General features: G+C 38.5%; 1 protein-coding gene across 1 annotated transcript in view; it reads right to left on the bottom strand.

Moving 5' to 3' along the window:
- Positions 1-27376, bottom strand: part of SAMD3 (sterile alpha motif domain containing 3) — a 35012-nt gene extending 7636 nt beyond the window's left edge. The window contains exons 1-6 of the mRNA XM_015620576.3: positions 27280-27376; positions 26351-26540; positions 22538-22648; positions 14549-14734; positions 14157-14241; positions 6914-7081 (exon numbers count right to left, since the gene is read on the bottom strand). Of these exons, the coding sequence (XP_015476062.1) occupies positions 6914-7081; positions 14157-14241; positions 14549-14734; positions 22538-22648; positions 26351-26540; positions 27280-27358 (819 nt within the window). The 5' untranslated portion in view covers positions 27359-27376. The remainder of the gene's footprint in view (positions 1-6913; positions 7082-14156; positions 14242-14548; positions 14735-22537; positions 22649-26350; positions 26541-27279) is intronic.
- Between the last annotated feature and the right edge of the window lie 513 nt (positions 27377-27889).

Genomic DNA, 27889 nt, shown 5'->3' with positions numbered 1-27889 from the left:
AAAACATACAAACAAAAAACTACTAGACTCCAAATTCCTAATTCCTCCCATCTCCTGAAGCAAGAGGATAGTCTTTTGATTGGAGGTGGATTTCTAAATAAAGACCTGATTCCTAAATGTCCTTTTGATGGATCCTTTTATCTTACCCAGGATATGGGATTGTATGAGCAACTTCTTGTAAAAAAGCCCCAGCTAGCAGGGCACTTTTATGAAACAATGTCACAGCCAAGACAGTGAAACTGCTACATCAGTTTGTGAGGAGGGAGGGAGCAACTCCTGTGCATGATGTGATCTGCAAGGTCTAATCTTGCAGTTACTTTTGAAATCATAAATTGTAAAGGACATGAATGTCAACACTAAAGTAACATGACTGCCTAATCAAAGAGTGATGAAAGAGCCTCTGGTGTGGACAGCAGACACCTCTTGCTCTTTACTTGGGTTTACACCAATTCCTGAATGGTAAATGCAGCCTAACTGTTGCTAAGGACAAATATAGAGGTCTCTTTTTTGAAAAATGCCAACAGGACCTACTGGTTCCTCAGTCTGAGAGAGTGAATTCAAATATGAGCAGTGTTGTTAAAGAGGTATAAATGAGGACACTACTGCATGCTGTCAATCTGCTCACTGCCAGCCAGTGATCCAGGTTCCTTACCTGGGATGTTCTGGGAATATTTGTTTGAGGAAATTCCTTCGGATGGAGACTAATCTGCTTGCTGGAAAGAAATGTAAAAAAACATGTGGTAGTAATGAGAACCATCTCCTGGAACAGCAGTGCTGTGCAGACAGGTTCAGTGGCATCAGCACTGAATAGAAGCTCCTTTAACACCATACCTTAGGACTGGGATGCTGATGGGTAGTAGTGTTGGTACAGCCTCCTTCATTATTATTATTGCTCTTGTAGTCATGTTCTTGCTAAGAGCATTGATGCTGCTAACACTTTTTTATTGTTGAGTCTACCTGCCTTAGTTAGCATCAGCACTCAAGGTACCTACATAAGAAAGCCTGACAGTAGTTAGGACTCTTGTTTGGAATAATCTTTTCCATTAATTGCCTTTTATAACTTTTTCAGGGTGAGAAACAGCATTCAGAGTTACTTAAGTGAGCATAATCTCTGTGTCTTGGCTTTTGAGTACTGAAAAGTGGGTCTTGCTATTTTGGAGCACATACAGACACAAGGCATCATAAAAGCACAGTGTATAGAACAATTTTTGCTACCACTATTGTAAGGGACAGCTCTTTTTTCTGTGGTGACATGACATGTACTGTGATGAATATTGGGGTGTTTTACATCAGGAGGAGTGATCAAAACAGGCAATGACAATTAGAAAGTGAAGATTTGCTCAAAAAAACCAAACAAACCCAGCCACTGGAGACTGATCTGGAACAAGTATGGATCTAAAAAGGCAAGGTGCAAACTGGACACTCCTCAAGGCCCATCTCCTCATCCTGGATGGTGGGAAAGAACTGAGGAGGCATCAAGACCGTGCCCCACCTTTCACATCCAACCACTGAACACAGAGAGGTGAAACAGCATGGACAGGCTGCTTTCGAGCAAAATGAATATGTAACCATCAGTAGGATCCACACTGACTTGTACTCCAAGGAGATGTTTCATTAAGGCAGGCTATGCTTATTTACACATAATTGCCCTTCTGAGCCAGGCAGGCAACTTCAGAGCTAGATTTACATGCCAATGGTAACTATAAACTTTTTAAGTCGGTCTATTTCTGACCACAACTGTTGATTTTATAAGCTGCATAAGCAAAATAAGATAAATCTGCTTTTCTCTACCAAGGGACAACCTGTGCTTCACAATTTAACTCACAGAACAATGAAGACACCGGCTGACACAAATAAGAAGATGAAGTGCAAGATGTATGCCAGGGATTTGTGTTTAAAGCTTTTGCTTTGACTTAAAAGCATCTTAAAATATTAACTAAGCAACTCTACACACTCAAAATTCGATGTATGCACATCAAAGTTTTAGTGGAAAAAATCACATTACAACAGTTTGGTACAGCTATTGAATGATCATTTATATATGCATGCTCACATTCTGGCTGTGCAAACATTCAAACACTTAATTTGGAGACCAATAATCTTAGTGGGAAAGGTGCCATCACCTCTGTTTCATTTGTGCATGGCATTCTCAGTATAGATGGCACCTAATGCTGTACCTTCCAATGGTGCCTTAAAATTGAGCCAAGAGAATTTCTGCATCTCCTACACAAGCTGTTCATCCTTTGAGAAATTTACAGGCAGTTAGCTCTCTTTTTCCCTTGCTCTTGCCTTATTTTTCTCACTTTCTCCCTTTTTCCTCCAACCACCATTTTCCAAATCCTATTCTTTCTAGAGTCCTTGAAATCTTGTTTTAAGATTCTCACTCTTTCAGTGGCATAAGATGATTGACAAACATGATGTCAGTTATCACCTCAAAGAAAGGCATATCCCTAGGAGTAACTTGGCCAATTTACCTAATCTGGGAGAAAAGAGACTCCATCTCACAGGGTGGACTTCACTCAGTCCTGAATCCTCTTTTCATCAGAAAAGACAATTTCCAGACAAAACCAACAGGGTAAATTTCACCATTCTTGTACTGCATGATACCACACCAAAGCAAGCACAAATGGTGTTCCTCCTGGATCAGGGGTCTTCTCTGCTTTTCATTTAGTCCTCTTGGCACTGAATTTGCAAATTCACCCATTTCAAAATTCCTGCTTATCTTCCTTGTATGGGAATATCAGTAGATGTCTGACTTTGTGAGTTAAAGTTTCTGCAGAATCCTTTTGCTTCTCCCAGTCAAAGCACTCATCAAAGTATTTTTTTGCCTCTGTCCCGCTGACACAGAAAGAAGATGGTGTGCTGGTGCCCCCTTTATAAATTGTTTTCATTTTTTTATTCCCACCTCTGCTGGGTGTGGCAAATACTCCCATTTATCTGCAAACATTTACAACTATCTTAGCTGTCATGTCAGAGCCTATTTTTCATTTTCACACCTAACTTCAAATTTATTTGTGTGACAGTTTCAGAGAAACCTTGATGACCTCACAAACAGGCTGTCATAGGATGTAAGGAATCAGAGGCTTTAGAAGAGGGACTGTACTCTCCATTTTTATTTAAGATCAAGAACTACTAGCAGTCTTCTAGCCTGTTATATTCCCTTACAGTTCAGGCAGCTTAAGATACCCTTCTGCAGTCCCTTTGCTATTTTCTTATTTAATCTCTGGGATGGATTGAAGTAGCTTAATCCACCTGCATAGATAAAGCTATTTAGTGGTATTTGAGATATCATAGGGGTATCCCAGAAACCTCTGGAAGTGGCAGAATATGGTGCAGGACCCATGGGAAACACATGCCTTTCTGAATCGGCAGGTGGAGCCATGCAGGACAGCTGTGGGCTTTTTCATTTCTGAATGAAATTTTTTTTCAACTGAATTGGCTGTGTACAGCACCGCTTGAGACTGGAAAGATTTCCAAACTTAAAGTTCTGAAAGGGACACTTTGCTGTTTGGTCACTACCCCTGGGCAGACTAAGTGTTTGAGTCATAAACTCTCAAGGTATGCAAGCCAATCATCAGCTCTAAGCCCATTTCCTTCTCCATCACCTTTTGTCTTCTGACATTCCTTTGGCCAAGGACCAGGAAGGCCCTATCTTTCTGTTCTTCTTCTTGGCTTCCCCAAGTCTAGGCCCCTTCCTATTACAACTGGCAGGACATGGTTCCTCTCAGAGCCTGAAAGACCATAAATCAAACAAGTCCTTAGGGCAGAGGAAGGGGGCTTGATGCTAAAAAAAGACTGAAAGAAAGATCAGAGAGAACAAGCCACTGAATGGTTTAGCAGTAATCCCACGCTTGCTGCAGAGGAGAGACTGGCTTGCTTTTCTTATGCATTTTCACAGTGTGATCACCCTTCTCATGGAAAGTACCTTCCATTTGCAGCAGATGAAGGTCATTATCATTACAAAACACTCTCCCCTGGATTACTGCAGCTCCAAGATATTCCCTGACTGTGGAAAATAACTGAGGAGGATTCTCACACCATAACCATAAAATTTGTTGTTTATGGAGGCTTTTCTGATAAAATTCTGAATATCCCTCAGACACAAAGGCTCCAATTAATCTCTGCCAAGCACAGTCCAAGCTTCTTTCCCTGGTGGTGCAACCTGATGGATATTTGTAGGGAGCATAATTTAAATAAAAATCTCCTTTACTGACAGACACCTCTAGCATGGGTTTATGTGCTTATTTACCACCAACCTTCTGCCCTGTGCTTGCTCAAGACCTTTCATGTAATGCTAGTCTCTAAAAAAAGAGTAGCTACTCTTCAATCTTGTTTGAATATAATGCTCTGTAACAAGGAACACATCAGCAGATGTTTTAAAGAAACTGTAGGAGAAGGACAGATGCTGCACCTGGAAGCAGTGCCCTGAGTGGGAGGCCAAGGTATGCTCGAGCTGCTTTTGAAGGAAGAATGCCTGCTTGGAAGGCAATGGGGCTTGGGCAGACCAAGGGGCAGACATCATCTGGCTCAAAACACCACAGGAAGCTTGTCCAGCAAGCAGCTGGGTTTTCACGCGAAAAGGTAAAAAGATTGGTTAAGGGTTTTATTAGTAGTAATAACTTTATTCTCATATAAAAATAAATGCCAGATATAACAGTGAGACATTTCCTATCAGTAAATACTCTTTTTATGTCATTAACAATCCGAGACTACGCTGACACAAATCACACATGACAGAGTGACAGCTTATGACTGCTCAGAAGCTAAAGCTTGGTGTCGATGCCAGCTGTGTGACTGGTAAGTAGGTCATCTGTTGGGAACAGATGTGCACTCTCATCTGCATAGCTCTACCAGCCGGCTTTGACCTGTAATGCCCCAAATGTCCTACTCTGCCTAGCTAAAGGAGAATGGGGTGGCCCAAAGGGACTAGGAATCCTTTACTAACTATTCTCCAAAGGTCTCCTTAACCTGGAATTAATTTCTCTCCATTTTACCTCAATTAATTTTGATGTGTTGGCTTCTAGCTCACATAAGGCTGATTCATTCTTCCAGTCTTGGAAAAGGGATAAAGACAAGGGGATTTGGCTAATGGTAATTTGAATATAATTTGGTTTGCTTGTAGTACTGGCTTCTAGATCAAATATTTATTTTTTGAGACTAAGACACTTAAACAGTTTATATTTTTCATAGAGTAATTAGTGCCAAGGATTGGCAGAAAAGTGCCTTTTATGTGTGTTCCTAAATATATAGAATGAAAACCCCTACTGCTTTTGTTAAAAATAATATTAAACATTTTGTTCAGCTTTGCACATACGTAGTGACATAATTTAGGATATCAGACATTGCTGTTTTCAATGTGGAAACACATTTAAAACTAAGGAAGTTATGATTCCCTCAAAATTACAGAATACATTCTTAATCCTTAGTAGGACCCACAAATGTTGATTTGTGCATTTTTATATATATATGTGTGTGTGTGTATATATGTATATATTCAGGATACAGGGAAAATGAGAGAAAGGAAAATTGTTGAGGGATCCTTGGTGTCCTCTCACTGCCTTTAACCCTTAATTTGCTTACAACATTCAGGCCAGCAAAAAAGGCCTAGACCATTAAAAGAGATGTAATATTTTTCTTTCATTTCTAAAGGAAAGAAGGGTGACCAGTGATGGCCTCGAGCAATGCAGATAAAGACAGTGGTGATTCCCGGTCTGCAGAAACACAGCACAGTGGAGAGTTACACCCTCTCTTCTGATAAATGAAGTTTAGTGTGCAGTTCCTACAGGATCACTGCAAAGCCCTTCTCAATGAGCTCATAAGACAGAAAAATCCACATATGCCCTTTCCAAGCTTTAGCAGATAAAGTATGGCTAACTCTTAATGTGCACACAAAACCAAGAGCTTGTAATTTCTTCTTTACTAGGTGTGAGACTGGTTATTGTTTTGCACCAAAGTCACAGGTTTCTTACTTCACACATGCTACAAACTCTTCAACAAAAGCAGGCAAGAAGGGAATTGTTTATTCCTGAACATATTAACCCAAAGGGAATAAATAGAAATTACCGAAATTTCTAAAAAACAACCCAAACACGTATTTGCATTTTGTATAGGAAACTAAAGCTACCTTCAGTCACAAGGGCAATATATGCAGAAATGCATCCAATAAACCACTCTTGGTCCCCTAAATACAGGATTTGGTAAACAGCAGGATGGACATGGATAAACTAAAGATAAATATCTATATATCTTCTTTTTCACATTAGTACAATTGTTCAAATTTTACCATGTTTTAATTGCAGCTCAAAGAGGTATGTGCAGCACTGTCAAAGCATAGCTGAAACCTTAAGGTACTTATAAAAGTGTATAAATTAACTAGTGTGCCTTTGACACTTACTGGACAGTGATAGCTCTCTGAATTCTCCAACTAAAGGAACACACAGCATGCACAGATTTGTAAACATCCCTATGTATAGCATACATCAACACAAGCAGATTTTATATAACAGAGAGCAATGTGACAGTAGGATTTTTGCTACCAGCTGAAATACCTCTTTGCATTCTTATTTGTACAGAGGCTTCAGCTAGTAGACATAATTCTCTAATGTTTCTTACTCTAATTGGAGGAATATAATCAAAAGCAGAATAGAAATACTGCATTTAAAAAAAACAGATAGTGTTTTCTGTCCAATTTGCAATTCTAAGTTACAACAAATATGCAAGGCATCTAGTATCAGGTTTAGCTCTGTTGTGGATGCCTAGTTTTTCAGAAATGGAAAGGGTCTGGCAATATGACAAGTTCTATACAAAATGAGTTTAAATGAGATGCAATCAGTTCTCCCCTTTAGTGGCTAGTGGCCTTATTGTCAGCAGAGAAGCCAAAAGACTGAACTCAGTTAAGCACCAAAAATCTTACCTCTACCTGCCCCTGGACATCATCAAGTTTATTTTCAGCAAGTGAAGATTTTCTGCTCTGTCCTCTCCTGTGGCCAAACTTGCATTTGTTCCTCAGGACTTGCTCATCATCTTCAATAGGTCTCCGCACATATTTGAAACGATCTTTAAGGGCCCGTTTCCACAGCAACTACATATGGGAAAAAAGAATAGCTGTCATTACAAGTATCTGTCAAGAATTTGCCCCAGCCTGAAGCAGGTCACTTTGTTTTACCTAACTGTACAAAAAAGTGTTTGCCATTAAGCAGAAAAAAGCTCACGGGGCAGCACCACCACTGGCTTCTGGAGGGAAGGAAACAAAACCAGCTGTGGTAAATGGCTCTGTGGCAACCAACAGCTGGGCTAATGGCACTGCTGTGGCTTGCTGAGGATAACAGTATTTGAATCAAAGGGTTAGAGTTATCCTAGGCTACCAGAGAAACTGCAATTTTGTCCCTTCCTCAGCTCTTGCTTTATGCTCCATTCATGACATTGGGTTGTGAAACTACATAGTGAAGCAGATCAGCTTGCAGATGCCACAGAAAATGTGCTTAGGGGTTTAGGGTTTGTTTTTGGTGATCTGGTTTTTTTGTTTTTGTTTTTTTTTTCATTTTAGTTTAGTTTAGTTTTTTTTTCCTTTGCCTCTGGCAGCATCTGACTGCTTGCACAGTTGTATGACTATTGTGTCTAACACTGGGGAATGGAAAAGACACAGTGTGGCTCTACTTTTTGGTTGGGAGCCTACACTTATACTGGATCAAGTATATTTTTAAATTGAACCCAAAACTGTTGAATTAGGAGAAGCATTTAAGTAGGTCCTAGTGTTTGTAAGACACTTCAAAGTATGTAAAGTACACCTTAAAGGCATTTCTGCACTGCAAGCAGATGCAGGTCCTGTTTAATGCAGCCATTTTTCACTCCTTGGCAGTCAAAGACAGAGCTTACATGGCCCCAGCACTTCTGTCACCCTCATGAATTTCTTTATTCAGTCATTGAAAAGTCACTGCTGAAAGTTATATGGACAGCAACTCCCTCATGCATCCTTGAGGACCAATGGCCATTTGCACGTGGACCAAAGCTGGATGTCCCATAGCAGGAACTAGCTATGCCATGCCATTGACACCCCAGGGTGCAATTTCTAAGCAAAGGCTGTTCAACACATTTGCTGGCACAACATTGCAGTTTTAAACAGTTCTGTTATTCCCCAAAATCATTTGCATATTCCAGTTATTGAAGAGTATTCAAGAGTCAGATGGGAAAAAATCAGTCTGTAAAAAAGTGACTGTAAATGAAAGGATGTGGAGAGATTCAAATATCTGTTTCTTCATTTTCTTAAACTGACTCCAATGTTATGCTCACTTAATACTATACTCAAGCCTGTTCCACTGACATGCTAAAACACAGTATAAACAGAAGAATGATTACCCTAAATTTCTTACCAAAAACCTGTCATTTCTTAGTCCAAGGTTACATGATTTGAAATGTTAACTTTTGGTGTAAACCAGAATTCAGTAGAAGTAGACTAAGTAGTACAATATCTCTCTTTGCAGTGAGTCTGACATGCCTTTCTCACTCCCAGGATACAGATGAGAGGGTTTCTTAAGAGATGGTGCTAAAGGCAGTGTGACCTTGTATTTCTTCTGTTGAGCTTATTGTTCCCACCTCCCTAGGTTCTAGCTGACCTAGAAAGAAAATCCTAAAAGAAAACCTCCATTAATGGTGCAAAATTACAGCAGAAGAGCTATGAGACTACAATAGAAGTATGACCCTGTGGTCTCTGCTTCAGCTCTTCTCAAGCAGCCCTGGGCCTACCAGGGCAGGAGAGCCCTTCCTAGGGGGACACTCTGTGCCACCCACCTATGTGCCCTTACCAAAGTATCTTTCCACAGCCTTTCACAGTTCAGCATCCAAGAACTGGAAAGAAAACAAGCCCATCTACATTTCTAGTATGCAAACTTCAGGCTTAGGGTTCTGCCAGAGGAGAAGTCACATCATCACCACTAAAGATAGACACTAAGAACAGAGTACAACTGCTCACCCAGTCTTCTCACAAGACATAGTCACAACCTCAAGATGAATATTACACCTCAGCACCATTTTCAGAAGCAGTAAGGTCACTACATGCCTTGAAAATCCCACTTGTTAACTTCAAGCATTAAGGTGCCTAAATACATTTATAGTTCTGGCCTTATGCATTTTGATGCAAATATCCCATCATTATATGCCTAACAGAATTTATGCCTAGCTTGCTATTTTAAGGCTGCTAAGAAAAGCAAACAAAAACCTTAGTTTAATGCTTCTCTGAAGTGTTTAACAGATGTTATAGTATTTTAAAACATGATCATCCCAGAATATATTAACAGCTGACAATTTAAGCATCTCTGTAGTTGAGCTTCACACAGTTTCTTTCTTTTGAAAATCTTTATTTGGCTAGAAGATATTTTTGCTTATTCTTTCACATGAAAGAATATGCTGACACCTATACAAGGCTTTAAATATTCCACAAAGTTCAAAACTTTCAGCTGTTTCATCCTCCAGTCCCCTCAATAAATCACGAATTTTAATTAAATCTATTTCTATAATAGGATTGCCATAAACTTAGGCAAGTCCCCTCTCACATACCTATTTCCAGAACGAGACTGCAAGAACAGACGTTTATGTGGTTTCCCTTGTGGGTAATGCATCCTCTAAAAATGATGCTTTTGTTACCATCTTTGAACCAACAACTTAATTTTCTTATTTTTCTGCTCTCCCCAGCTTCCCCCAAAAGCCACCCCAGGAAGTTTTAACTTCCTGTAAAGGGGTAGAAGGATTAGCCTGTGTCTATCTGACATAGGAGGTGAAAGGATTACACGCAGATTAAAAGCAGTCATTTACTAGCAAATAATCACTTTGTGTGCAGCAGTTACATAAATCAGGCATGTCAGCACCGGCATCCTGGGTTTCACAGGCACCACTCGGCAGCCACGAGCTCAAGGCAGCTGCTTATGCAAAGCCCACAGGCCAGTGGTGTGGAGGAGAGAGCCCTCTCTCTTCCTTCCTAGTGCGGTGATTTCTTGGAACCACACAATTTTCAAAAGGTTGGCTGAAATGAAACGGAACAAGGGAAAAGGTTCTTCCCAAATTGCTGGGATTAAGCCCTGCAAAGTGGAGAAACACAGATAGACAGAGTATCTTGCAAAACATCAAGAAACAGCGTCATGCCAATTTGCTTTTGGCTGCTGTTTTTATGACCTTCATTTTTTCTGTATAAGCTATTTGTCTGTAACTTACAAATGTTGTTCTGGTTACAATATACGTCACAAATCTAATGAACCATCCTATGATTAAATGAAGACTTTTATTTTTTCAAATGTCATATGTTAATTTAGGATAGTGTTGTTCTGTAAGTAGAAGGAAATACCTCAGGAAGATTTTCTTACATAGTCACTCTAAAGCACTCTAACCAAAAGTTAATCTTGGAATTTATTTCATTACAGATACCCTATAGACTTCTTAAATGAGTTTTACTATTAGTAGAAAATATTTTTAAAATCATTATTTAGAATTTTAGGTAATTCTTAATTACTTCTTCTAGATTGATGTCATAAGTAACATTCTTTTAAAATTCATAATATGTAAGTAGCTTTTTCATGGTTTTATTTTTAAATAAATTTATTTAGGGTCATAATCTTCGTCCTGACTCTCTAGACTTGGATATCCTTTGAAAAAAGTCTGATGGCACAGAAACATGGTTTTTTTTCCATATGCAAAATTAAATGGGAGAATTCTTAACAAACAGAATTGTGAATAATCTATTAATAAATCTTGAAACCACAAACATTTAATGACCTGTCACTGCAACAGTATGAGATTGAAAATATTAGACTATAGTTCTAAATACCACACACGTTGTTTAAATTATTTGTTTTTAATAATTTGGTGGTGTAATAAAAGTCCAGTATTTTGGAGACAAACACCCCAAACAAGCCAAAAAATGAAATGTTCAAAGTAATTTTTGCAAGTAACTATTTTTCCTGTCATGAAAATTCTGGTGGTAATTTAGGTGCTTTTATGTTTGTTTTTTGTTGTTGTTCTTCTATGTTTCTATCTTGTATGTTTGCATCTTACATGTTTCTATCTTCCCCTTTTCCAGTTGTTCATTTCACTTTCATTTCTTCAAAAATGTTGCAGTAGAAGTGCTGACATCTATGGCTCAAGTTTTCTCCACCTTTATACATCAATAACGTAAAGTTCTTGACATTCTGATTTTCTGTGCTTGGCCAGAAGAAAATGTTAATTCTGGAATCCCAAGATCTCTCATGAGATGAGTTTTCCCTTTTCTCATCCAGGAAGCCCGACTGCCTGTCCCTGCCCATGCACACTGGCCAGGGAGGAGCCCAGAACAGTTTCTGTTGCACCCTTCTGGTAGCCAACACACATCCATTTCTGTTGAAGGGCTTTTAGCTGCAAGACTCGTGAGTTAAAGTTAAAATCACACCCACCACTGGTAGACCTTCTCAGGACATCTCTTTAAGAATTACTGCATCCTTTTGCAGAGCCCAGCAAATGCTGTGGCTGCTCCTCCACCCCAAAGGATGAGAAACTGCTTTCCTTTCCAGCATAACTTTAGAGTTAAAATTAATCTAGGATCTGAGATATAGCACAACTATTTACAGCAGTTATTTATTTGCTGTAAATAACAAGCAGTAAATGAATATCATTAACAATACACTGGTATAGAACATTTTACATGGCAGAAGGGATAATATTCAATAGCAGAAGTTTGCTAGTCCCAGCACACCGTAGGGAATGCAAAAATCTTGGTACTCCTAACGGCACTCAGCCCTTTTGGTTTTTAAAATGCATGCAACAATTTATTTTTTTCTACAACTTTGAAAAGAAATTAAAAGTCCAATAATTGAAAGCAGACTTGTTGATATTCTAAATAGACCCCAATAACTTGATTGCACTAGCACTACTGGAAACCATTATTTCAGGAGCCAGCCCAGCTGAATTGCCATGTTTGGTGTGCCCCATTCTCCACGTTACAAAACATCAAAAAGAGGTGGTTATCTATCAAACACTGACATCTGTGCTCAGCTGACCACCTGAAACTCTTTTTGGAGCCCACAGAGAAATAAGAACTTACAGAGTGCTATTCCTCTCCTCCCAATGTAGACACCAAAACCACATTATATGAGCTGCCTTCCCCAGAAGTTTATATATAAATTCTATTTAACAAGCAATGAAACTAGCATTTTTGCTTAAAATACTACTTTCATGTAGTTTTCCTTTTCTACATTTACCTATCAGTCCCCTTTTCCTCTGAATTTTATTGATGGTTGATTTCTAAAATGCTTTCAATGTACTATCTTTAAAATTGTAATAATAACAACAACTGTTTGGTTACTATAGATAAAAAACTTTATTCAAAACCTCTCAGTAATAAATATTTTACATCTTATATTTTAATACTATTATTAGGAACAGCAAGAAACAGTTATAGTCCCTTAATAGCCAGAGTTTTAAAAGAAAAGCCTACAGAAATTTTACTTTTTTGACCTGCTGAAGGTCCTTCTAAGAAAAAAAAAAAAAAAGAATATTTTTTGTCAATTTTTTTTGCTGTTCACTTTTTTCTTAAAGGCATATTGAATCCAATTTTACTGCAAGTCTTGTGATAAGTAGGTATGCATATATTGTGGGGTTTGTTTTAAGCTGATACTGTTGTAACACACAACTGTCTCAGATCAAGTAAAAATTAGTATTTATAGTGTTTATGATAAGGAAGGAAGAACAAAATGTCTAACAGTAGGGCCAATAAAAAATACTAATTCATTCTCACATCTTCCTCCAAACTTAAGAATGAAGGCAATACACCTTTCGTGCAGTTTTTCTTGTCTCAACACAGTCAATGGAGAGGGGATGGACCAGAAAGCGGTAGAGTAGCAATATTGCAAACTGCTGATTCCAGCTTCCTTGTTTACTTACTGCAGTTATTGCCAGGCATACTTTCTAGTAGGAATGGGGGAAACATCAAAGGATAAAGAGCAGTCACTCTGAAATCTCTTCACATAACTTTTGCCAGCACCAATTCTGTGATCCATCTGGCAAGTAATGACCTTTTCTCAAATAAGAGTTATAAGTAGTTTCACTCAGCCTATTGTTCTTCTGCAATTAAAGCCCTTTGAAAACCTAGCTTAAAAACCTCTGCTTAAAAACAATTTTTAAAAGTTTAAGGCTGTAAAATTGTCTTTGGGACAAGCTGAATGTCATTCCAGCTCTTCATCATATAGGAAGCCAGATGAAGCCATAGCATTACTCAGGACCCTGCCCAAGGACAACCATTGGGGTATTCAGAGAGGTATCCTGATTAAAAATGAGGGTAGACTGCTTCTCTCTGGTCCTTTTGCTCCCACTCTTCTCTTTGAGATGTACTTGTTTTCTTTAGTCCCTTCCCTTCAACAATGCCTGGACTCAGGGGAGAACTAGAATTGTTACCCCTTAAGCCTCAATTTTTTTCATTCCCAAAATTATTTTGCTCTCTACAGTAATGGCATGTGAGATATATATTTATATGTGTTTAAAGTTAACAGTCCCCACTGAGGCTCACAAGCTTTTACAAGCTGCTATAAAAGTATCAAATGGAAAAGCAATGATGTGAAGTGAAAAGATGACCACTGTCCTGAGAGACCAGAGACAGATTTTCTGGATCACAAGTGAAAAAAACATAGCTCAAATTTAAATCATCTCCTTCCACTGCTTTCTGTTATTTCCAGGATATTCCAAGATTTGTTTTTAAATGTTTTTTTTTAAATTAGACTTAGATTCCTTAAACCATTAGTATGATGTGTTGTAGTTTCAAATCTAAGACACAGAAAATCACAATACATTTCAAAAGCATATGTTAGCACATGTTAGTACTCATACAGACTATTTTCTAAAGAGCTGGCTTCTTTGTTTTTAAAAATAGGAAAAAAAAAAATCAGATTTAATTTTATGTCTGGGTGGAAATCAGTCCAGAAAGAAAATGTACCCAACAAGCAATTTCATGATCTCATGGTAGCTTTGATGTACTGCTATACCTGGATTAATCTTTAATTGACATAATGAAATAAGAATGTGATTTGCCAAACACAACCAAGTGTGTGTGCTCTGAACAGAGCTGGCATATAAGAAATTGATATTGATTTCCTCTGAACTAGATTATTGTGATTGATTATGTGGGGAAAGCTCACAATACTTACAAAGCCATTCCCATCTTCATCAAGGAATGGGTATGCCTGGAGCAGAGCATTGACAACAATGTTATATTGCTGGCTGTTCGGATACCTGTGCAAACAAGATGGAGATGGAAAAAAAGTATTTGGTTTCCTAGAGAGTATTAAACACTGGAGTCTATACCAATCTACATTAAAGTATCTCTTGACTATTTCTCAGGATATCAATTGGCCTCCAAATAACAAAGGGCACAGCTTAAAGGCTTGCATGAAACCTTTCTATTGTTTCAGTAGGTTTCAGGCCCTTAGCTTCCTTTATTTAAGCAAATATATCAGGGAATAGCTTTGTATCCATTTGAAAATTTACCTCTGCAGACAACAGGTAATGCCCCCAAATAAATTTAATGGTGTTTACTTACAGTGATCCTTCTAGGTATTTTGTCATGTCTGCTTGTAAAAGTTCAATAATCCTTATTCTCATACTGTGATCAGGACATTTTTTTTCTGTTAATATGCATTTGACATCATAAGGAAAGTCTGGCAAAGAATAAGAGCTTGTCCACTGCAACGTCCTATGTCTTGCAAAAAATGATTTCAGGTTTTTTCTGTAAAAGAAAAGATTGTATCATCACCATCACATCTTTCTGCTGTGGAAATACAGGCAGGAGAGAACAAAAAATATATGAAAAAACACAAGAGGGAAAATTATTGCTATAGAAATTCAAGGCCTGCTGTCTTTGTTTCTGCATTGAGAATACCTACAAAAGCAGCCATCAATACATACAGAGTCCAAAACTATATGTCAAATGTGGAATGTTATAACCAGCAGACAGTAGGAGGTGGTTCCTAAATGAAAGTAGAAAGTAGAGCAGAAGTCAGTGGGGGCTTGCTACTGTTGCAAAACACCTTTATCTGTCTTCATTTATAATATATTTCCTCTCTAGTAAGACAAACAATTGAATAAAATACTGTTTGTGGCATTAGTTAAAGCTGTCCTCCCACAGGGGAAGGCAAGGAAGGGATGAAGGTGGTTATCATCAGCTCGTGTCTGGAAACAAAGCAAACACAGCCCAGCAGCTCCGGTCACAAGAGCACCATGACCACTATTGACATAAGTCACACTCCAGCTGGGGTGAGCTCGAGGCAGGTTATCAGCACTGGCTGCCCAAACCCTAATTCTGAAAGAACACAGGGAAAAGTGGGTCCCAACAGCAAGTTATACTCTCAATACCTTCTTGAGTAGGTTGGCTTATAACTCTCAACCTTTCTGACCTGGTTATGCTGCCACACCACCTTGGCACCTTTTAATACATCTTGTGGGCTATCAAAAACTCTACATCCCTGATACAACTGCACCAACCCCAGCCCTACCACAAATGGCAGTACAGTGCTGAGGAAAAAAAAAAAAAAATTGTTTCAGTATTGTGCTCCCAAGACCAGTAGAAGTACTCACAGCACTGCCTTTCCCCCACTCAACACAGGCACAAAGCGGTCAGGGCTGCTGTCTTTCCAAACTCACCAGATTTCGTGGAGCACAGATGGTTACCAGTGGATGCAAATTGCAGTGAAGTTCTGTTACTACTTTGCAGTCTCAAAAGAAGGCAAAGTTTTGCAGGAAGTGACAACATATCCTCATAGACATATTCATGTCATTTTTTGTGATAAATTAATATACAAATATTAATTTGTATATGAATATAATTTATATATTCATATACAAATAGGAAAATAAAACCCAACTTAGATTCTGGAATCACTTAGAAATCTCTCCCACACAAACAAAGTGCAGATGTTCAGTGTAGCATCAGTGAGCAGCTATTCAGCCCTTAAGTTTGTATCCTGCACCCTCACCAGCTTTACTGATGGAGGTGATGTAGCACAAAGGCTGCAAGTTATTACATAATTTTTTCAACATGCTACCACTTAAAATAATAAAATAACTCAATAAAATAATAAAATAGCTCAAAAGTGGACAGAAGTTTAAAATTTACAGTTCTTTTAATCTAAGGAACACTGAAATTCCTTTTGTTGGTAATACACTGAAGCTGAAAAACCATTTCAAGGAGTGGCAGGGTTTATAGCAGGTTCCATATAGACACACTGGACTATATTCAGTCACCCGAGAAAATAAAATTTTCTTGCAGGTGGGATAGCTAATAATCAGGGAATCATGGCATCCCATTCACCAGTCCCTTCACAGTGTCCATAGCAATAAAAATACCCCAAATTTCATTTATATTCATTTACCTTACCTAGCACAAAATAATTCCTTGCTCTCCAAAAGAGATAAAAAAATTCCTCTGGTCTCCACAGTGTATGAGATTAAATATTTTACTAGTTTTAGCTGGACTCATCGTTGTTGGGAAGTCATGTTAAACATGTGCTGTAATATTTCACAATGAAATACAAGCTTGTTTGAAAAGAGACACAATTCCACATAAACTTTATCCTCAGCAAAGCTCACATGCCAACTTGTTTAACTAAAAGAACAGTTCCATTCAGCTGTAATGCTCTTCTCCACAATCAAAGAAGGTCTTGGCTCTACACATGAATCCCAGTGCATGTACACTTTTGAGATTTAGGTACAAATACATGTAGCCTGTTTCTAGCCATGCCTCTCCTAGGCAACCTGAGGCAGAAATCAGATCAAAATCTTGGAAAAAAAAAAAATCTCAAAAAAAAAAAAATCAAGTTACATCTTTTCTTGTCTCTCAGTTCTTGAGACTTTTGATTCTACAGCTAAATAAATCCAATGGCTAGCTCAGGCAAAATTTCTGTGTCTCTCTTTCTCCGCTGTCACATGTCTGGCTTAATTACAAGCCTTCCTTACTGGTACTAGGAATCCTGCAGCAAATTAGAAGGAGTTACAGTGGCAAAGTTGTTAGTCATTCTTTTAATTTCGTTTTCTCACAGCTTAAGTCCCCAAAATGGCTTCTCATGAAGTGAAACAAGTACCAATTCAGATGAAGCAAGCTGGTCTCTCTATGATTAGGACTGCCTCCTAAGAAGCACCTCCTCAGCAAGGAGACAACTATTTACAGAGTTTTACCACTCAGCTTTTGTAGATTGCCACTTTAATGTGTTCAGTCACAGTCCTGTCTCACACAGCTATTTCCATCTCTGTCTCCAATGTAAGGTTACTCTGCTCAAGCACAGCATGTTTACTGAGACATGACGCTATAAAATAGCATTATTTTGGGAGGAGCCATTTGTCTACTTCAGATGGAAAAATAACTCACAACAAACCAACCTACCAACCAACGAAAAAAACAAACACCAGAAAGTCTCACAAAGAACCCCCAAGGACCCATCTATTTGAATTATGAACCCTGGCATCCCAGGGAATACTTTGTTTCACTGCTAAAAAGACAGAGTTACACATTTGCAGTGTCACCCAGACCATTCAGGGTTGGTTTTAGATTACATTGGAGAGAAGAGTGGGGAATAAACACAGCATCATCTCTCCAAGTTCATATTTCCCCATGCAACATCACACAGACACACAGAGCTTCCTGATTTAGCTGGAACAAGTCAGTAAAAATAATCTTGGTATCAATACAGACAACTCAATCAAGACAGTTATATAAAGTGCAATGGAGACATAGAAATAAGACCAAATACTAGATCATAATAAGACTGTTGTTTTTAAGTTTCCTGAGCATACTGATAAGAAGGATCAGTTTCCTGCATTTGTTTAGTTCATTTTGGGGAAAATGTGATGTAAAGGTAAACTGAGCACACACATAAATGGGCTGTGTGCCACAAGGTTTTCTTATTGTCTGCTGAAGTCCATGAGTCGGGCACCCATTGCTATATCTTGTTTCAGCTCAAATCTCATTCAGTCAGAAGACATGACAGTTAAGAAGAAATTTGCTGACCTCAATGTGTTGCTCTCCTTTTTGGTATATCCACATAAAACTCAGCACATGGGCGAAGTCTCAACAGATTACCATTATTCACAAATGAGGGTCTAACCTCTCACATGTTTACATGACACATCAGCAAGAGACTCTGGTCTGAAGGTTTGAAGTCTGGAAGAAAGCCCATGTCAACAAATCCAAGGAAGAAACAGAGGAGAAAACAAGGAATTTGCAGATGTGAAAGAAAGGAAAAGTCTTCACCTGTAAAAAAATGTTCCATTTCCCTAACACATGTATAATATGCTTTCAACTCTATGACAACATTCAAGGTTGCAAAGTCTATTTCCATCAAAGGAAGAAATTATGACAGAAGATGGAAACATCAAATAAAACTTTTCTTCCTCTCAATAGTCAGATAAAAAAGAGCTCTTTTCTATTCACAATTCTGATATCTGTGCCTGAAAGACCCTCATGCCATTCTCTTTTAGTGCTTCATTGTAATTTCCAACTTTTGAGTGCAAATACAAGGTTTCCCCGTTATTCCCTAAAGCCAGGGATTTGCATTCTATCTAGTGCTTGATGATGTCTGATATTTTTTAGTTCCCACTAAACATAAGGGCAAGTGTCCTTTAGAGTGAAGAAGAAGGTACCCACAGCAGTGTTGACTTCAGCAAGGCTGGGATGTGGGAGCTGTGAGCTGTGCCAAAGCTGCCCATTTCCCAGAGCAGCTCCCACTTCAGCTTACCCTGAAGTACCCTTTCTATAGAAACCATAGTGTTCAGTATGAGCACAAAGTCACAGACAAAATTAATCTGCTTCCAAAAAAGTTTGTAAGATGCAGACACAACCTTCTTCTAGAAAGAGTCCAGATTTTTTGACGGTCTGAGGAACTGCATCACACAAAGGAAGGCTTTGCACTTTCACTTCACGCAAGGGCAGCAGCTGTGGGTTACAGATAGGGGAAAAAAAAATTCTCCCTTGGGAATCTGACTGAAAAAATTGCCAGCTAAATCAGGCCATTTAAAAGAAACAGTTTATTTGTATTCACCTCTGTAAGATATGTTATACAGTACCCAAATAATTTTATGTTTTTGAAATTTTTGTTGTGTTGCTGTTATGACTTTGCTAGACCTTAATAAGGCAATGCAATTAGTGTCCTCTGCAAGTCATTTATCAGGCTTGCTCATTTCTGGTGTGGAAAAGACATAGCAATTTATTTCTTTTTTTTCTGCAAACTTCTGTGGAAGACTCACAGCACCATGTCAATGAATTCAGCCCCAATGACCTGATGCCTCAAAATCATGAGTGCAGTTGCCTTGACTTTCAGAACACCAAGGAAACAAGCACAGACAATAGGTATTATTATGAGACTTTGAGGTCTTTTAGGTTAGTATCCTTAAGTATCCTGCTGCAATGACAGAGACATGAAATGCTGACTTAAAAGTAGCAGAAATTCTTGCATCCACATAAATTAAAAAACTAAATTTAAAACATCTCCCTCAAGCCCTGAACAAACCAAATCAAAACTCTCAGTCATGTTTCATGAAGATGCAATAACAATTGAAATTAAATTATCATAAATCATAAAAATGAAAATGTTTTTCATTTTGGTATGTTATGCCAAAGGTATAATCAAACAAAGCATCTGACATCTTTACTTCTGAACAAGGCAGTACTTCTCTCCTACTATTGACCACTGTCAATAACTTAACATGATTTTTTGAGTCTGCTTTTCATGTCCTTATGGGCTAACTGAAAGAAAGATCATCACATACACCAGAAATAATTCTGATGATATCAAGAACAAGGTCTTTGCTTAAAAACTAAGAAACTCTTCAGCTATACATTAAAAAGCACAGTCCTGTCAAGTTTTCACTGTAGGATTTTAGCTACACTTGTGTGTGTATATATGTATATGAAAGTAATATTTGCCCTCTTTTTTAAATGGAGCAAAATAATTTGAAGTAATTGACTAAGTGACAATTTTCCAGGCTAGCTGCTCTTTTTCTCTTTTCCTTTTAAAATTTTCTTTTCTTTTTTTTTGAAGCACAAGCATAATTGTATTTCTGATAAATAGACGAAACAGACCAACAATTCTGATGTATAGATTATAGAGGAGGCAAAGGAAGGGGTTCTATAAAGATCATTAGCAGAATGACATATCATAATTAAAGACACTTCAGATGCAGCTACCCAGCAGTCAGGGCAGCTGCTGTAGCCTGACCAAGATAGATGTAGGACTGGCCTAGTTACAGACATTTCCTTCTGTCCTGGTTTAGGAATCAACCCAGGACACCTCCCCTGAAGAAATGAATGACCCATGCAGGCCATCATGGCCATTTTTGAGATGGATGCCAGATTTGTAAAGGTAAATGTAAATCTCCCAGTTCAATTGTCCTTGCTATCAGCTCAAATTTATGCAGGCATGAGCACCAATATTCTGTCAATGCTGGCAATAGCTTTATTGGTATATGAGCACTTAGGAGGCCCAGGTTTAGCTGAGCACTGGCCACATCTCCCAAACCCACAGCAAATAGGGAAGTTCAAACCTGCTGAGGCTGGCTGGAAGATCTGTTATCCTGCTTGTGATCTGAGCAAATTACTCCAAGGCGTTCAGACAGTAAATCTGGTACGCAGCACTCAAGAGCTACAGAACATGTTTTTATAGAAAAAAATAAATGCACAAATAAACATCTGCCAGGACATCACTCTTGAGGGAAAACAGCTGGACTGCCATAGTGGAAACAGTGGAAAAGGGATACATTAGCAATGTCATTTTGCTAAGCAAATATGTTGAGGAAAGGCAGACAGAACATATAAACCAACCAATAAAAGGTTGGTTTTCCACAGCAGTATCAGGTATTTACAAATAATAAAAGCCTCTGTCTTAGCAACAAGATAAACCCCAGGCTGTCAGGAGCCATAAAACTACTAGTACTCCAGTACAGAAAAGCAGGGATATGGGAAATGTATTTATTGAATGTCCACCTTGTTGTTTTCACAGACAAGCACTGCTTCAAGATTAATGTTCTTCGGAGATTAACAAAAAACTTGGCTGTTTTTACTTCTGTCATTGCTAGAAAAGCATTACTCCATTTAGGTAGCCTGCAAGCCTCATGTGGTTTTATGTATGCTTAGTTTCAATACAAGAATAAAAATTATACAATTGCTTCATCCACTTATTCTTTATTTTTGTGTTTAAACAATCTTCTTTGATAATTTGGTAATATTTGGTAATATAGAAGAGTGCATTTAACACAGTTGTTAGGACTACCTACACAGGAAACACAAAGAAACATGGAGCTAATTCACTAGCATTAATAATCCATAAAAGCATGCACTAATTCACTCTCAGAAAAATCACAGTTATTGAAGCTGTGGGTCCATGAATCTTCTGGGAAAACAAAACCAAAGCCAAAAACAAACCACAAAAACCCAACACTATACACAAATTAAAATGAACAAACACAAAAACAAACAGAAAAACCCAAAACCAAACCAAAAAATCGACTTACAAATGTTATGCTTTTAGTTTTCAGATTGGATAAAATGAATGAGGAGACAGAGGCTATAAATATAATCCTGGCCAAATACTGATAATTTAAACTGTACATTGTGTAGTGGTTACTCTCATTCACACAACACATTTAAAACTCCTTAAACAGCACAAGGCAAATTAATTAAAAATAAGCATCCTTTAAAAGCAAAGGATAAATATTGCAAGATCATATTAGTGGTTTATTACAAGGGTTCAAATTATTTGGGTTTGTTTCATCGACAACAATGCTGACAGGATCTTTAGAGTTTTTGGGATGTTCTTTTAAAAACAGAAGTATCAGGACTTTTAAAAAATGGCTATCATAAATCATACCTACGGGGGAGAATGGCAGGGGGAGAACTTGTGGCAGGTGGAAATAAAGGGGGATAATGATAAGCAGACAAAATTTTGCAAACAAGAAAATAACTACCTTGAAAGAAGAACAGGACTCTCAACATTGACTGCCCATCTCAAAGAAGAAAATCATGGGTAGGAGGGGAAAAAAAAAATAACCAAAAAAAAATCACATTGTCTTGCCTCCAGTTTCTAGGTAGGCTTATTTTGATAACCAAGGAAAATGAGTGTGCAAATGGAATCAGTATGCCTACCTTCCCAAGTGCTATATTTAAGATGCCTCAAGCACACAAATCATTGAATAGCCATATTCCACTCTGTAATGGCTAATTTGTCAGATTGCTGTTGAAAACACAACTGTAAAATACAATTTTTAAAAGTAAGATAAATAAAGACAAATCTGTATCTTGCCCTCTGCATGAGGTAATACAAAACAGTGAACAAGGACTGAGGATGGAATCACACATCAGGCTATTTCATTCTGTCAAATCCTAGTAAATTTCTGTTCTTGTTGTTTTCTAAATATGCCTGGATATACCTGAACCTGACCTCCAGTAATTAAGATCACTTTTTGTAAAGTATAAATGAAGCAAGAAGAGGTGTTTATGTAATTTTCAAAAGGTAAGGAAAATCTAAGAAATATATTATAAACTCACTTTTGCTTTAGTACTCTGTGATCAATTAATCCTTTTTCTTTTCCAGCTGAACACAGATATTTCTTCTGCTCCACAGGACCAGAAGAATTTAACATCTGTCTGTCAGTAGCCCTGAAAGAAAAAAGAACAAAAATCACTCTTGGGTCTTGTGCCGCTTATAGCGAAGAGGAAATTTAGGGCTCTAAAATACCAGTGTCAGGAACAGAAAAGGAGAAAAATTGATCTATCTAATGATAGAGGATTTCAAATCATAGGTAAAATCTAATGATTTTAGCCTCTTAATCAATCTCTCAATTCAATTACCATACTCTGAAAAATTAAAAGGAAAAATGTAGAAAGTTCAGCCTGTTTATAGTCAAATTACTACACAGTTACAAATCCCAAGAAAATCAGCCTCAGTTGCAGAGTAAATTCCATCTCCATAATCTGGCATCTTCTAATTTCTGGGGAAAACTAACCATTACAGCATGCAAGGGGTGGGCTGAAAGAGCTAATTACACAGCATTTCAATACATTTCTATTTAACTAGAATCTTATAAAGTTGTTTTTTCCAGAAGTTAAGTCAAAAGCTTCAAGTCAGCTTTGCAGTACTCCAGCCACTCTAGAAGATCTCCAAATGCTGGTATTACAGCCCACTGTTCCTATCTGCTCTAGCTCATCACTAGCAACAAAAACTCTAGATAATCCACTTTACTAATCACTGCTTTTCATTTAACCTTTGTGTCCACTTCTCTCCCTCTTATATTCCTGTTATCTTATCCTTGTTTTGTTGTTGGAAGCCAACATCAGCAGTTTTTATCCCGTAGTGGGGGAAAGGCAGAGCTAAGAAAGGGGACACTGTTATGCTGCCAAGAATTCATGGCAATCATAAAACACTTACTTTTCCCTAAAGCTCATCTCTTCAGAACATCTGAACTCTAAAGATGCTCTAGAAACTGTTCCAGCCTCAGTTGCACTCAACACACAAAAGGTTGTTATTAGAAATTACATTAAAGTTTGCCACATTTATAAGGGGAGTTCTCCCTTTCCATGAAACAATATATTTCAGCCATGTAGTTAAATGAAACAAAAAACCACCTTAATATATTCTCTGTGTGGCTCTTAGAAACAATTGATAGTGAAAGTGGAAGGCATCTTAATATTTACCTGGTAATGTAAATATTGTGTGAGCTCCTTATACACACAGAAGCGCAGTTTCTACTGTGTGACTGAGAACACTTCCACTGAACCAGTGACAGACACAAGGTCTAATCCAAATTGCTGGAGATATAAGCCACATTCAGTGTCCTTTCACAAATCTATCACTTCCACAGTGAACACAGAAAGTGTTCACCTCTCACACTCTAAATTTCATATCCAGCCAAGGACTTTGTTTCTGTTTCTGTCTGGGAGGGGAGGTCAGCACAATTCACATACAGAGGATGAGCCAAGGACACCAGAATAAAGAGGTGGCAGCCAGGAATGCACCAAAAAACACTGGGGGTAGCATTTATATGAGAAATACAGCAGGGAAATACTGCTGACAGCTCTTGGAATTTCCACAGTGGCTTCAGCTGACCCAGAAAGAGACTGTGATGATGATGCTTTCTTCCCTGCCCTGAGCAATGCCCTCTCCACCCTGTCACTGGTCCTGGCAGGGTCAGCAATCTCTGGGAACTGGCCTGACTGAGAAGTAATTCTGAAAAAAAGATAGTTGCATGGTAGGGGCTTAGGAGTGTGCCCACTCAGTTTTCATAGTTGTTCCCTGGCACCACAGGGGAACCACACACCCATGGATGATACTAACTGCAAACCTTGTCATGGTTTCCCTACTCACTGCCATTCAGCCTAGTATCACTGCGCAACGGAGGAAATGTGAGCTCACATACACTGTGAACTATCACAACTTGAATTTTACACATCACTAAGAAAAGTACTGCAGTGTTAAGAGACACAGCTGTCTGCATATAAGGACACAACTTCTAGCTTTGTAACAAAATACTCTTTTCACAATAAGTTCTTTTCCATAATTTTATACCCCAAAATGCACAGAATATACTGACTTTTTACTCATCCTAAAATCCATGACTGAATGCATCTTAAATTTACTTGGATTTTATTCTGTTCTCGCTGACACAAAATATATTTCAGGAACAGCAGCTCATTTACTCAACTTCCCTGTAAACAGAAGGATACCAACACTTCATTTTCCAGGAAAGAGACTAGGTAGGGAAAGATTTTAATGTAAATGATATTCACTAACATTTGATATTTAAAGCATTTAATTTTTTTTTTTTCTTTAGAGTCTGCAGAACTTCACAGCAAAGCAGTTGAACTCATGCTACTGCAACTGCATGCTCTTTGTGGGACAGCATGGCTTGACCTGCAAGAGCTGAGAAGCACATAGGAAACAGTCACATCTGAGACACAGTCTATCCAAACACCCCTGACAAAGGCAGGGATGAAAACTCAAAACCCAAAGCAACATTCTAACTGCCCTAAGCAAAAGGACATGTTTTCTTCTGAATTCCCTGCTGAAATCATGGTATATCCAGCACACTTTGGATGAAGTACAGGACCTATACACAGTATTCTTCACAGCAGACACCTCTACCCCTAAAGAAGGAGCCTGTTATAAATCAAGTAGGCAGGACCTTGGTGCAGATAACTGGGACTGGCTGTGATTGTGTACTTCAGGCCTGTGATGAATCTTACAGGCAGTGACTTGGTCTTCTTCCTGCAATCCCCTTTTCTCCAATGGTGCAGGAGCATTTACCTAAGGAGTGTCACAAATACTTCCACAAGGACAAGAGGATTTATCTACATGTGCAGTTTAGTTCTCATGAGCTCAAGTTGTTTGGAAGTAATTCAGTTATCACTGTTTATCACGCTTGTGTTTGGGCTGTTCATCACTTCAGAGTGCACTACCTGGACTCCTTTTGGATGAAGGCAAGTGCTCCGCAGTTCTAATCCTCTTGGATTAATCCTACTGTGACTAATGCAGCCTCAGTGATAGAGTCCTCCCCTCTGAAAAAAATGTATTTTGCATCCATGGCAAGCTGTTCTCTATGGCCAGGATTCCTGGGTTTAAAAGAGACCACTTAGAGGTCAGGATTTCTCTCCTCAGCCAAGACATTCAGTAAAGCATAACCCTCCAAGACTTAGAGATCAGAATGGAGGGAAAAAAATGGGAGAATCAACAAACCCCCCCACCCAAATACCCCACAAACTCTGCCCCCTCCTCCCTCCCCTAAGAAACCCCAAACAAAGAAAGAAGACCTGCTCAACCAAGAGCCAGAACACAGTCATTGAGGACCATCTCCCTAGAACCTGTTTTCTAAAACTCTACCTAGTTTCACAATGAATTTCAATAATCCTATTGGGGATTATTAAATGCTTACATATGGACCAAGAGTTTCCTTTAATAAGCTGACTTTCAATACACCTGTGACACAAATACTGTCTCTGGCTAAATTGTTATTTTACTCCAAGGCTTGCAAGCATTTAAAAGTAAGCTCTTCAAAAGCTTAATATTGTAAATAGAGAAAATCTTAGCTAAAGTGGAAGTTTGACAGGGCTTCATCCAAATGAAAACTAGGTCCTAGAACTGGCTATAAGGAAATTTAGATTAATTAATGGCATGGTTCAGGAATGTTGATGCCCTATTTAAAACCACAAGGTAAGAGTCTAATTTTACTTTTCACATTTGTTACAGATACTCAAAATATAAAAACCAGGTACAGCTGAAGAGCTAGTAAATGCCAGTTTTAAAATGCCATGAAAAGAACACAACTGTACCCAGACTAATATTTGTTCTGCCATGAACAAACTCACCCACTGATTACTTCTGGAAATTGTTGAGAAGCTGTTTCACAACAGTATGTAAGGGATTCCAGCCCACTCTTCTGTTGCTGGTATTTTTTAATCAGGTCCATCAGCACTGCCTGGTGCCCAATCTTCTTCACCAGCTGCTGCACCATACGATCATTAAGAGCCAGAAGAGCTGCTCCACTTACTTCTTCTTCTGCAGATTGAAAGAGATAAAATAATTACTGTAAAATAGCTTTATAGTTACAGTTACTTTTTGTGTGCCTAAAAGCATGATGATGGAAGATGAGTCCAAGGAAAGGATGCTTTGTACTGCTGACAGTCATCTTCAGCTACCACCATCCTTTTCCAAGCACTGCCAGGAGTCCTAATCACTGGCCAGATATCTTCCCCTGACAAAAAGCCAAGTCCAAAATGCACAGAAGCAGTGAGTGACTATTTTAATGCTTCAAATCAGGCCTTGCTTGAACCACAGGAGACTATTGCTTGCTGATGAAGGAAATCAAGCTTTTTAACAAGAGTACACAAGAAATAGGCTGTTCACATAACAATTTCTTGTGCACTCTTCTGTAGAGTGTTTATATACTCAGACATAAAACATTTACACACTACATTTGCATTATTTCAAAAGATTTATGCAACATAAAATAGGCCCTGTCAGGACTTTTAAACTGCCAGCTCTGATTTGAGCTATCTCTATTTATATACAGGCTTAATCTCATCCCCCAGGATATCTCAGACTTTGTAACAAATCTGTGCACTTATGTTGATTTATCAGATCTATGTCAGTTCTCACCCTAATACATTTCTATAGAAGTCTGAGGTTAGCATTTACACACATGCCCCAAAACAAGGTAGGCAGTGCCAATTAAATGCATAGCAAGAAATACTAAACAAACACCACCACCACCCCCATAAACAACAAAGATGCTTACCACGGAATTTAGGAACTAGTTCTCCTAAATTTCTCTGTTTCAGCCAGTTGCAGACTTGCTCAACAGACCAACTTTCCATCTTCAGTTGTTGCAATGTTAAATTTCCCACTGAAATGAAAAGAGGGGATTATTTTCGTGCTGAACTCCAAGCCAAATTCAAACATTTCATAGCAAAAAAATGCACTTAGCAAATGATACATCTACATGCTCTGAATAAAAATAGTGCAAAATAATCCAGCTAATGCCTGTTGTAAGTGGCAGTTTCCTTGGATCCCTTTCCTCACCTCCTCTCCAGTCCCAGGTTTCCCTCCGCTCTGAGGCAGCCTCATTCCTTATAAAACAGACCTGCTCCAGTACCATTAACACCCAGGTTTCCACACAGAGAAGAAAAAAGGTGTGAAATTCACCACCACCATCAGGCTCATCAGGAAATGGCTGACATTTTACAGAAGGGAAAAAAAAACAAACCACCCCACCATCAGATAGGAGTCTGTCACATCCATGCTTCCAGTCAGTCAAGCACCTTAACCCTCTCTGCACCACCTGGCAGAGCAGGTACCCAGCAAATACTTAACCCTGAATTATCAGCAGCTAGAGACAATACAGGTGA

The sequence above is a fragment of the Parus major genome, chromosome 3 (assembly GCF_001522545.3).
Source record: "Parus major isolate Abel chromosome 3, Parus_major1.1, whole genome shotgun sequence".
NCBI lineage: Eukaryota > Metazoa > Chordata > Aves > Passeriformes > Paridae > Parus > Parus major.
The sequence above is the reverse complement of the archived record's forward strand: the minus strand, read 5'-3'. Positions and strand labels throughout refer to the sequence as shown.